This window comes from Petromyzon marinus, unplaced genomic scaffold (genome assembly GCF_048934315.1).
Source record: "Petromyzon marinus isolate PM22_M1 ecotype Great Lakes invasive population unplaced genomic scaffold, UKy_Petmar_22M1.pri1.0 PM_G_Scaffold_14, whole genome shotgun sequence".
NCBI classification, from domain to species: domain Eukaryota; kingdom Metazoa; phylum Chordata; class Hyperoartia; order Petromyzontiformes; family Petromyzontidae; genus Petromyzon; species Petromyzon marinus.
Window position 1 is genome coordinate 2,715,754 of NW_027422695.1, and position 12,612 is coordinate 2,728,365.

Consider the following 12,612-nt stretch of genomic DNA (forward strand, 5'->3'; position numbering starts at 1 on the left):
CCCCGCGTGGCGTGTGACAGCGCGGGGAGGGAGGGGGGAGCGGCGGTCAACCCACCTCGGAATGCAGCAGTGTGTGTTTGGTGAAGGGTGTCCCACCGACTCGGCCAGGTGCGTACACGTAGGTGCGCGTGAGCACGATGCCAACCGTGCGCTAGTCGGAGATGCGGGAGCGGGGGGGGAAGGACAAAAACAGTTCTAAGTAATATTATATTCTTAGCTCTTTCAGTCAAGTCACGTTGAAGGGAAACAATAAAATAATAAAATATATAACAATAATATATTTATTATTTTATTGTTTCCTTTCAACGTGACTTTACCGAAAGAGCTAAGAATATGAATTACTGCAGTCACGAAAGCTTTAAATCAGTTGTAAGTGAATTAGTTTTCATCATCAGACGATCATTTCAAAGTGCACAGCTCCCGTGGTAAGCGTTGTGTACACGTCACGATGCCACGTGCACACATCACGATGCCACGTGTACACGTCACGATGCCACGTGCACGCGTCACGATGCCACGTGCACACGGCACGATGCCACGTGCACACGTCACGATGCCACGTGTACACGGCACGATGCCACGTGCACACGTTGTGTACACGTCACGACGCCACGTGCACACGTCACGATGCCACGTGCACGCGTCACGATGCCACGTGCACACGTCACGATGCCACGTGCGCGCGCGTTGTGTACACGGACCGCCCGCGTACCCGCCGGGTAGGTGGCTACGAGTTTGCCGGAAGGCTCGACGACCCTCGCCGCTCGTTCCCCGAGCTCCTTAGCCCGTCACCCAGTGGTGTGGGCTCCGTGGCGAGACCTTTGACGTCCGCTCGCGCTGCGGCCGAAACGTCGTGATTTTTTTTAATTTTATTTTTTTACCCGCGTAACTTTACCGAATAGAACCAAAGAGCGTGGATCCTCGCAGTCACGAAAGCTTCAAATCTAGACTTGATAGCCTCTACGGGGAGGGTTTTCACCTATCTGTTAGAGCTTTTAACAGACAACGGGACAAGAAGTCACCCGATGAAGGCCGCTTGTGTTGCGGCCGAAACGTCGTGATTCTTTATTGTTTTTTTACCCGCGTGACTTTACCGAATAGAACCAAAGAGTGTGTGGATCCTCGCGGTCACTAAATCTTCAAATCTAGAATTTTTTTGCTCGTCTGCTTCGGCACCGTCGCCGCGGTACGTTGGGACTCGCGAGCGCGCCACGCCGCCCCACGGTTTGTTATTTAGGGTCGCGTTCCTTAATATTTGTTGTTTGAGTGAGCCTCGAGATTTATTGTTTTCCGCCAATCGTTGACGCGGCTTCAACACCATTCTCGAATTTGCGCGGCGCTCTGGTTTTGTGCGCGCGGGCGCGTCGAAGGATTATCGACTTATAGGAATAGGTTTTACCCTTTTAACTGGCACAAAAACTGACACCGTTATTCAAGGCATCATGTTTGCAATGACCACAACACAAGCAGTCAAAATGCAAACAAAAAAGACAACTCTGATAATAATATGCACTGTCCTTGAATTTGATTGGTCCACACCCGAGACAGCTTTTCTTAGAGCCTAGTCTCCATTGGTGTTGGACCAGAAGACGCCAAAAGGCGTACAACTCAAAAACAGCGCACTATCAGAGTATTGAGGGCTCGGGGTGAGCATTAACATTATGAGACCTCCTTTGCCAGAAACAAGATATAGGAATAGGTTTTACCCTTTTAACTGGCACAAAAACTGACACCTTTATTCAAGGCATCATGTTTGCAATGACCACAACACAAGCAGTCAAATGCGCTGTTTTTGAGTTGTACGCCTTTTGGCGTCTTCTGGTCCAACACCAATGGAGACTAGGCTCTAAGAAAAGCTGTCTCGGGTGTGGACCAATCAAATTCAAGGACAGTGCATATTATTATCAGAGTTGTCTTTTTTGTTTGCATTTTGACTGCTTGTGTTGTGGTCATTGCAAACATGATGCCTTGGATAAAGGTGTCAGTTTTTGTGCCAGTTAAAAGGGTAAAACCTATTCCTATATCTTGTTTCTGGCAAAGGAGGCCTCATAATGTTAATGCTCACCCTGAGCCCTCAATACTCTGATAGTGCGCTGTTTTTGAGTTGTACGCCTTTTGGCGTCTTCTGGTCCAACACCAATGGAGACTAGGCTCTAAGAAAAGCTGTCTCGGGTGTGGACCAATCAAATTCAAGGACAGTGCATATTATTATCAGAGTTGTCTTTTTTGTTTGCATTTTGACTGCTTGTGTTGTGGTCATTGCAAACATGATGCCTTGAATAAAGGTGTCAGTTTTTGTGCCAGTTAAAAGGGTAAAACCTATTCCTATATCTTGTTTCTGGCAAAGGAGGTCTCATAATGTTAATGCTCACCCCGAGCCCTCAATACTCTGATAGTGCGCTGTTTTTGAGTTGTACGCCTTTTGGCGTCTTCTGGTCCAACACCAATGGAGACTAAGCTCTAAGAAAAGCTGTCTCGGGTGTGGACCAATCAAATTCAAGGACAGTGCATATTATTATCAGAGTTGTCTTTTTTGTTTGCATTTTGACTGCTTGTGTTGTGGTCATTGCAAACATGATGCCTTGAATAAAGGTGTCAGTTTTTGTGCCAGTTAAAAGGGTAAAACCTATTCCTATATCTTGTTTTTGGCAAAGGAGGTCTCATAATGTTAATGATTATCGACTTATTTCCACGTCAGCTAAAGTTTCCACAGCCGCGTAATTTGCAACGTTCCGCGCGTACGAGCTTGTCGCCCCGGTCGCACGTTTGCCGCCGAAACGCTAAAATAAACAACCGCCGGATGAACCGATAGCGCTTACATCACTCACTCGTCCTCACTCACACTCCCCTCTCTCTCTCTCTCACTCACTCGTCCTCACTCGCTCACTCATCCACCAACATCGGGGCCAGATTCGGGCGTGGGGGCGGGGGGCTTCAGGGGCTGCAGCCCAGGGGCCTCGTCCAGCTGAAGCGCCTCCAGAGACGAAGTGAAAAGTGATTTCAGTTGCGCATGCCGAATTTTATTCGTTAGCCTTGTAAAAAAAAAACATTTTATTTTTCTTTAACTTTGTTTTCCTTTTCAACAGTTTTTACCGGGGGGCCTCACGGTACCTGTAGCCCAGGGGGCTTACACAATCTTAATCCGGCTCTGTCTCCAGTGGATTCCTATTAGTATTTGCCCTAACATGCTGTTAAGGCTGGGGGGGGGGGGGGGCTACTGGGGGATGTGGGTTCTGTTCTTGTAAGCGCACGGGAAGGGTGCGGGGTGCTCGCGTAGCCTTAGGAATGCGGATTCAGTCGTGTGGGTCAAGAGGTCACGTGGTGAGGCGCAGCCACGTGTCTACCCCAACTGGCGATCTTCCCATCAGCATCGGGGCCCCTGACTTGTCGCGGTGAACTTTCGGGGGCCCACCACAACTCTACGCACACTGCCTCCTCTCTCTCTCTCTCGCTCTGGTAGAGTTGGCTTCAGGACGACCGTAACTCCTCTCAGGACAATATAATATTACCGTGGAGGCCTTCTGTTGAGTTTGTTCAGGGCGGCACGGCGATAAGGGGGCGATAACCGATGAACGCAGACGGGGCGGTAAGATCACAGCTCACGGGCAGAAAAAGCTCGGTGGCTTTTTTGCCACCGCAGCCACGATTGAAGGGAGGCATTCAGCCGGCAAACGACAGATCGTAGCTGACGACGTATTTGCGGATTTCGGATTCGCTCCGAATTGGCGAGGAATTTTGAACACGCGGACATTTCGTGCAACTTTTATTCATAGGTTTCAACAGTCGACACGTAACCATCCGTGACAATTACAAAAACACATTGAACATTCCAAAAAAGTAATGCGTGCACACGTCATGTGACGCGTGTGCACACGCAACTATAAAAATACTGTGCTGTCAACAAACATGTGGAGGAACTGCGTTAACCAGTCCCCCAGTACTTAGAGGTACATTACGCTCTGCTCCAGAAATGTTTCTCTAGAAATCTCACCAACGAAATCTTTTTTTGTTATTTTTGTTCACATCAACACTCTTCTGGGAACTTTGACAAACCATATCCTCGTGTATCCTTATTGTTCTTGTATAAAGCTCTCATTGGATTGATTGTAAGGATACTTGGAGCAATAAACATAGCGATGGAATAATACAAAAAGGAGGATTTACCCTTACTGGCAATAAGGCGGCAGGTGTTAAGATGTTCAAACACGAAACGGACCCCTGTTACAAGGCATCCAGTCTGCATTAACCACACATACTTGCGGTAAACTGTTCAAACAAATATCCTTCGGTAATGTATGCATTGCCCTTTAAACTAATTGGCCTACACAACAACATGGACTCTTACGATGGGTGTATCTCACACTCTCTGGGTGCAGTGCCTTCTGCTAATAATTCCTAACTCCAAGCCAGCACGCATTCTAGGGAAACGTTGAGAGCCCTGCTTGTAGGAGAGATTGTGAATACTGCTGAAATATATTTCCATTCTCTCTTCACGTGAAAAACACATGCTTGTACTGGCAGGAACCTCCTGGTTATTACACCACCAGCCCACAGGGGATTATTGTTGTGTCCGTCCGTCGTGCATCCAAAAATGGGAGGGGAGGGGCTGGGTGGGGAGGGTGAGGAGGGGAGGGTGGGGAGGGGCTGGGTGGGGGGTGGGAGGGGTGGGGCTGGGTGGGGAGGGACTGGTCACCCCGTGGTGCCCTTATAAAACTCAACGCTTAACCTACTCACGCCGGCTTGTGCCCGCCCTCACAGTCGGACCTATTTGTGGAATACACCACACTGCCGTTGACCCTGGCCATTGACCGAGCAACCCAACGTTCCTACCAGCTCCCTCCGCAGGAGAATGTGTTTATCGATGAACCTTCTTCAAATCGGAGATTTTTGTAACATTTTAGCTGTCACGGTGGTCGCTGTTCGTAACTACGCCGTACTCTTCTGCACCTTATAACAGGGCAAATTGTCTGAAATGTACAGCGATTAAAGGTTTCAGTCGTGAGGAAGCGTTTGTTAATAATGTGGGCTTATTAAAGTTAGTCACTGTTATGTTGCCCCCAAAGCAGTTTGTGGCATGCGATAACCTTAATGTGTGTCCTCTGTTACAAGCTATGGAATGTAATTTAATTAATCATACCTCATCATCACCACTCATCGTGTACTTATTTAACCCTCTACAGTCGATTTCATTAATGCGATGAGTGTTCTATATTGGATAATTTAGAGGGCTTCAATCGACGGGCTTGAAAGACTCCGGCTACAGCTTATATAAAACTGTCATCTCTTTCCCAAAAATGTTTCTGCAGTTTGCCCAACGGCCCACAGCAGCATGTCACGCGGAACTACCACCAGGAGCCACGGCTTCCCTACGCGCATGGCGATCAAACCAACATTTTAAATTCTGAAACCCAGAATTATTCGAACAAATCACCTTTTAAGATGGCAATTTTTGCGCGGTCAACTCGCCGAACTTAACCCAATATAATCACGGCTGGGCAGCTGAAACATTGATTTAAATGGTTGCTATATCAATGTTTCTGAGCCCTCACGCTCGGTTCGTGACTACTACAACACGACCATTTAAAAGGCCCTTCCCCCCCCCCACCCCCGTCTTGTTCGACCAGGTCTTTCTCCGCAACGGCGAACCGTGCATCCTCACCGACCCTCCTCCCGGCGGGGCGGTCTCCTCGCGCAAACCCGGAGCAGCAGCAGCAGCTTCACGTGCTTCTCCAGCCTCCTCCCCCCCTGCTTCCTGCGCCCGCGCCCGCGCCGCCGCCCCGCGTCGCCCATGGCGCCGAGCAGCAGCTCCCGGACGTGGGCGGCCTTCCCTGCGCCGCGGTGGGCCAGGCACGACAGAGGCAGGCGGCGGACGCCGCCCGCGAACCGCAGGGTCGCGGCGTCGCACGGGCCCTCTGGCCGGGGCGGCGGACGAGGCGGCGGCGGCGACGGAGGCTCTGCAGCGGAAGGAAGGGAAGGAGATGTAAAGCGCGTTGTTCCGGGATCACCTTTCGCAAGGTGGACTTTTCACCGTACTTATTTCGCACTGCACGTAGCCAGCTCGTTCGCTAATTGGGAGGCGCGGGCGTCGTGCCAGCTTGCAGTCAGGCAACCGAGATCCGTTCCGGGTTGGCGACTCAGAACATTCTAGATTTAAAGCTTTCGTGACTGCAAGGATCCATACTCAGCTTAAAGGTCCGCGGTCTGAGCGTGGCTGTGTTTCACTCCAGCGCTGTCCTCGAGACAGCCCGGTCCCTTCACCTGATGAAGGCCGCTTGTGTTGTGGCCGAAACGTCGTGATTTTTGTTGTTTTATTTTTACCTACGTGACTTTACCGAATAGAACCAAAGAGTATGGACTCAGAAAATGCTTCTGTAGCCAGCGAGACCGCGTCAGCGTACCTCTCGCTGTGCTACCGGTCGGTCACGCGCCATCGCGTGGAATTTAGCGTCTCGTTCAAGTGGCGAACATTCCTATCGTTTTCTATTCCTGCAACGTGGAGAATGCACCGGCGACCTCTTCACGATTACGTTACAATTTCTCAAAGACGTACACGCACACACACATCCAAAATGTACTGCGGTTGTAGTAGTCTTTTTAAACGGATAAATACGTGACCGTGGACCAGATTGCGAACGCGTGTCCAGCCCGGAGCGCTCTCCCCAGTGGGCACGTGCGGCATCCGCACCGGCTGCCCTCCGAGGCCAGTAGCGCGGTCCTCCGACGATGCCGTTGATATTGTTGGTTCTTTCGGTAAAGTCACCACGTTGAAGGGAAACAATAAAGTAATAAAATATATATAAAACAATACAATTCTCACGACCGTTGGTTTTTTCACACCTGATGATGACCGCTTGCGTTACGGTCGAAACGTCGTGAGAATTTTATTGTTTAATATATATTTTATTATTTTATTGTTTCCCTTCTACGTGGTGACTTTACCGAAAGAATCAAGAATATGAATCCACTGCCGTCACGAAAGCTTTAAATCAACATTTGACGCCGTCGATCTACGGTTGCCGCTAAAACGACGCGTCCGTATGGAAAAAAAAGCGAGCGAGAGAGCGGTCACCTGCCGGCCCCGCGTCCCCACGCTCGCGACTCCACGCGGGCGCCCGACCAGCAGAGCGCGTCGTGCGTGGAGGCCCCGGGCAGCAGCTCCATGGAGCCCGGGCCGGAGCAGTTTGTGTGTGGGCGGCACGGGGCGTCCACCGACGCCTCGGGGGAGAAGAATCCCCGAGGGCATGGGGCGCAGCGCGTGTCTTCGCGCGGGGATCCTGCGGAACAACGGAGACGCGAGACGGGGGGGGGGGGGGCGCACGGGCGGGCAGAGACGCGGGACAAAATGTAGAGATGCGTAGAGAGAGAGAGAAAGATGAGAAGAGAATAGGCATAGATTTCGATTTAAAGCTTTCGTGACTGCAAGGATTCATCTTCTTTGCTTCTTTCGGTAAAGTCACCACGTAGAATGAGAATAAAATAATAAAATAACACAATAAAATTCTCACGACGCTTCGGCCACAACACAAGTGGCCTTCTTCATTGTAGCTCTGTCGTCCCGACAGGTTTGTTCCTTTCACCTGAAGGCCACTTGTGTTGTGGCCGAAACGTTGTGAGAATTTTATTGTGTTATTTTATCATTTTATTCTCTTTCTACGTGACTTTACCGAAAGAACGAAAGAAGAAGAATAGGCATAAATTGGCGCTGGGAGATAACTGGGAGATAGGAGAGTGGAGATAAGATTCCCCCCGACTTGACGAGCACTGGCCGGCGGGGCACAGTAAATACGTTTACAAATGAATGATCATCAAAGGAGTGAAAGTAGGAACCAATTGATTTCTGAGTGGGGTAGAAATCTCGCGCTGCGTGCGAAGGAGCTCTGTCCCGATGGGCGCTGGAGATTGAAACAATCTCCAGCGCCCAACAGGAATAATGCGCGAACGATTTAACCTCTAGCCAATGAATGAAGAATGCATGAACGGGGAGTTTGGGCGTTCATGCGTTTTTCGCCGCAGGGATCTGTTGACGGGGGAGGCCACGCGGAACGAACCCTTATCGATTCAACTAATTAAATCGGACGCAACGATTGAGCGGCGTCTTTGGTCACGGGCGAATCGATCGCCGGACGAATGGCAACGACACACGTGGTGTAGCCCAGCCCCTCCCCGCCCACCCCGCCCCGCCCCCCACCCCGCGCGTGCCTTTGGTGACGACGCCGTGCCCGGCGGCACAGCCGCTGTGCCGCTCGCAGAACTCCTGCGGCAGCATCAGGAAGGTGCCCGGCTCGCACTCGCACACGCGGTCGTGCGTGGGGCTGCACTCCTTTGCGAGCCGCTGGCCCTCCTTGCACGGCGGGCCGCAGTAGCGACACCGGTCCAGGGAGTTCCAGAACTGCGTGTAGTGGCGCGGCGGGCACGGCGTGCAACGCGCCTCCACGTCGGACGCGTCCTCCAGGAGGAGCTGTTGCTGCTGCTGCTCGCTGGCCTTGGTGGAACACGGCAGCGAGACGTGGTGGCCCGGGGGACACAGCCCGCACGGCGGCTGGGAAGGTGAAGGCATCGGCGAGACGTCTGCCGACGCCGCCGCCCCCGTCATCACCACCAGCAGCAGCAGCAACATCGTCGTCGTCATCGTCGTCATCATTGTCATCGCTAGCGTAGCCCCGATGCGATCTGCGAGGGGGGGGGGGGTGCGGGAGGAGCGCGCACGTTTTGTGTTTAAGCACAGGCGGGCGGGAGATGTCGTGCGTCGCGTTACATCGCTGGTGCGTCGTCACCAGCGACCGGTGAGAGACGGCCGTGGGTTGGCGGGAGGGTCTTCATCTCCGCCAAGGATCGAGCGTGGCTGACGACAACGATGACCGCGTGGCTGACGACAACGATGACCGCCGCATCGAGATCAGCAAGGCGGGGGGGGCGGTATCATCGCCGACCATTCGATGGGCACCGATGCGATCACCACAATTGTTGTTCGGCAAAGAGATGGACCGCGCGGGGGCGCAACGAGACGAAGGGAAAACCGCAGAGTTCAAACGCGAGTTCACAGACAACGGGGATAAAACAATGAGACAAATTATACATTACTCATTGTGTTTTTTCGGTAAAGTCACGTGTGTAGGAATACCATAACATTATATTAAAACAAATCAATCACGTTTCGACCGCAACACAAGCGATCCTCATCAGGCGTAAGAAACGAATCACGGAGGCAAATACAACAAGGAGAGACGAGAATTCAACAAACCTAAGGAAAATTACGTGATACACAACCAGTCAGGTCAACAACACAGACACTTACCTGGCGGACCACGAATTTCAGAAGAGTGTTAAATTTCGTGTTCAACCTCTGGATTGAACATACCAGCATAGACAGAGTGAACAAATACGAGGTACAAGTCAGAAATACAGAGACACCAAGAGGCAAGGACGGACAGAGAAGTGAGGTCGGATGAAACGGAAGCCTTAAATAAGAAGTGAAGGTGGGGGGAGGGGCCAGAGAGAAAGGACGGGGCAGGAGGAAACGTCGTGATTTATTTGTTTTAATATAACGTTATGGTATTCCTACATACGTGACTTTACCGAAAAAACCAATGAGTAATTTATGCAGTCACAGAAGCTTTAATTCTTTATTAACACACTTCTACGGGGAAGTTACCTTTACGTCGTGATTGATTTATTTTAATATAACGTTATGGTATTCCTACATACGTGACTTTACCGAAAAAAACAGCAACTAATTTATGCAGTCACGAAAGCTTTAATTCTTTATTAAATAATCCATTCTTCTGGAATCTTCTCGACACAATCGGATCGTGGTGGTGGTGGTGGGGGGGGTGGATGAGAGGACGGGGATCTTGGGACATCGAGGTGGGGGGAGGGATACGGGGAATGTTTGGTGGGGAGTGCGAGGTTGTATGCCGAGTGGATCGCCACATCCTGCCGCACAGAGAGACATCAGCAGGGGACTCAAGCCCCAAGCCTGGGGCAGTGTCGCGAGCGACTTTGGCATTTCGCCTTGGCGAAACGCTACAATCACGTATTCCAATCACGGCTCCAACTCTTTATCAATCGCACGATTTGTAATAATAATAGGGTTTTTCCCCTTTTTTTCTGGCAACAAAACTGAAACCTTTTAACAAGGAATCATGTCTACTGCATTAACCACAATACCTGCAGCCAAAATGCAAACAAAAACATACTATGATAATATATGTGGCATTGTCCCTTAGAAAGAAAGCCGTCCCTTGGTGTGGACCAACCAGTTTCAAGGTCAATGCATTATATATTATCATAGTATGTTTTTTGTTTACATTTTGACTGGAGGTATTGTGTAAAGTCACCACGTAGAATGAGAATAAAATAATAAATTGATAAAATAAAATAACACAATAAAATTCTCACGACGTTTTGGCCACAACACAAGTGGCCTTCATCAGGTGAAGGGACGAGACTGTCTGGAGGACAGCGCTGGAGCGAACAAAGCCAAGCTCAGACCGCGACCTTTAAGCTGTGTGAGAAGAAACAGAGCGCCTTGACAAAGGAATTAGCATAGGATTTAGCATTGAAACGGCTTGTGTTGTGGCCGAAACGTCGTGAGAATTTTATTGTGTTATTTTATTTAATCAATTTATTATTTTTATTCTCATTCTACATGTTGGTGACTTTACCGAAAGAACCAAAGAAGATGAATCCTTGCAGTCACGAAAGCTTTAAATCGAAATTCCGACTGGTGCTTTTTAATCGATTTGTGTACACGCCACGAGGCTCTCTCCGCTCGTCGCGTTCACCGCGGCAGGGAGTCAAACTTCGGCCCCCACTGTCTCAGGTCACGCTCGATGTACCCAAAGACAAAGATCCCCCGGGTAGCCTCCGGCAAGACCGCCGGGGGCAAAGCGCTGCCGGCGAGCAGGGCCGCGAAGGCCGGGGAAAGGTTGCACGAGGCGGGAGGGCGGACCAAGCGCCAGGGCCGCACCCGACGAGGAGCTCCCTCGAGGCCGAGTCGACCACCGGGGGGCACGGCCAGGAACGGCGCGGGCGTCCCCACCGCTCCATCCTCGCCGCGTCCCGTCTCTTACCTCGGGGGGCGTGGAGGCGGTGCGGAGCCCCGGGCGACTGTGAGTGGAGTCGCCCTTCGGATGTGCCGCTCGCCACTCGCTCGCTTCTCGTCGACTTGTGGGAAACTCCCCACCACCACCCGCACCCCACCCACGTGCTCAGCCACCGAACAGCAGAGCCAAGGGGCGTGGGCGGAAGTGACGGGCGTGGGCAGGAAGTGAGGCGTGGGCAGGAAGTGAGGCGTGGGCAGGAAGTGAGGTGTGGGCGGAAGTGAGGCGTGGGCAGGAAGTGAGGTGTGGGCAGGAAGTGAAAGTGACGGGCGTGGGCGGAAGTGACGTAAATGGGCGGAAGTGAGGCGTGGGCAGAAAGTGACGGGCGTGGGCAGGAAGTGAAAGTGAGGGGCGTGGGCGGAAGGGACGTATATGAGCGGAAGTGTGTGGGGTGGGGGGGACAGGGGGGGTGATGCTCATTGCTGTGGCTTGTCACGTGTTCCGTAATGTAAGGACCAAGTCAGTCCTTACGCTTTGGTTCTTTCGGAAAAGCCACGTGACTTTACCGAAAGAACATTTTATTTTATACGTAGGTATCAAATAAAATATATATTTTTTATTTTATACCTACTACGTGACTTTACGGAATGAACATTTTATTTTATACGTAGGTATAAAATAAAATATATATTTTTTATTTTCTACCTACTACATATGGATTCCTGCAGTCACGAAATCTTTAAATAAAGATTGAAGTCAGTCCTTGATTGACCCACTGCTGGATGATGGTCACGGTCACTTCACCCCTTCCGCACGCCGTTGTTGTCGGTCGTGATGGTGGTGATGGTGGTGGTGGGGGGGTGATTCACCATATTTGACCACTCTGGCCAGTGGGGGCTGGTGAAGTGTGGGGAGGGAGGGGTGGGTGGGCAGGTCCAGGACCGGTTCGAATATTGCCACTGATGCGCGCCGCCGTGGGCGGGGAATCGAACCCGGGCGGTGTGCTAACCACTGCGCCACCGCTCCACTCGGCTCATGCGGCAATAAACATTTAAAATGTCAAACTCGCAACCTGATGACGGTTATAATTACCCACAACAGCAAAACGTTTAACAACACCGTGGCCTTAAGAATGTTTAAACGTTTATATTCTTAGCTCTTTCGGTAAAGTCACGTTGAAGGGAAACAAAATAATAAAATATATGGCAATTTTATTGTATTATTAAATTTTATAAATTTATTATTTTATTCTCGTACTACGTGACTTTACCGAAAGAACCAAAGAAGATATATTATTTTATATATATTTTATTATTTTATTGTTTCCCTTCTACGTGACTTTACCGAAAGAGCTAAGAATATGAATCACTGCAGTCACGAAAGCTTTAAATCAAAATGGTTAAACGTGTATGCAGTCGGCGGCGTTTCGGGCAATGACTCTTTAATTGTGCGTAAAAATAAAAGACGCGAGCGATGGGAGTTGGGGTACGAAGGGAAACGCCAGCGGTGTTGACAATCCCTCTGCTGCTCGTGTTGAGGGAAGTTCGTCTGGCTGCTTTGACATTTACTG

General features: G+C 50.6%; 1 protein-coding gene across 1 annotated transcript; it reads right to left on the minus strand.

Moving 5' to 3' along the window:
- Window positions 1-3,752: 3,752 nt before the first annotated feature.
- Window positions 3,753-11,407, minus strand: LOC142910208 (uncharacterized). The gene is made up of 4 exons (XM_076059898.1): window positions 11,073-11,407; window positions 8,200-8,670; window positions 7,070-7,274; window positions 3,753-5,954 (listed from the first exon to the last, which is right to left on the minus strand). The coding sequence occupies exons 2-4, from the start codon at window positions 8,645-8,647 to the stop codon at window positions 5,546-5,548; spliced, it is 1,062 nt and encodes a 353-aa protein (XP_075916013.1). The 5' UTR covers window positions 8,648-8,670; window positions 11,073-11,407; the 3' UTR covers window positions 3,753-5,545.
- Window positions 11,408-12,612: the final 1,205 nt, after the last annotated feature.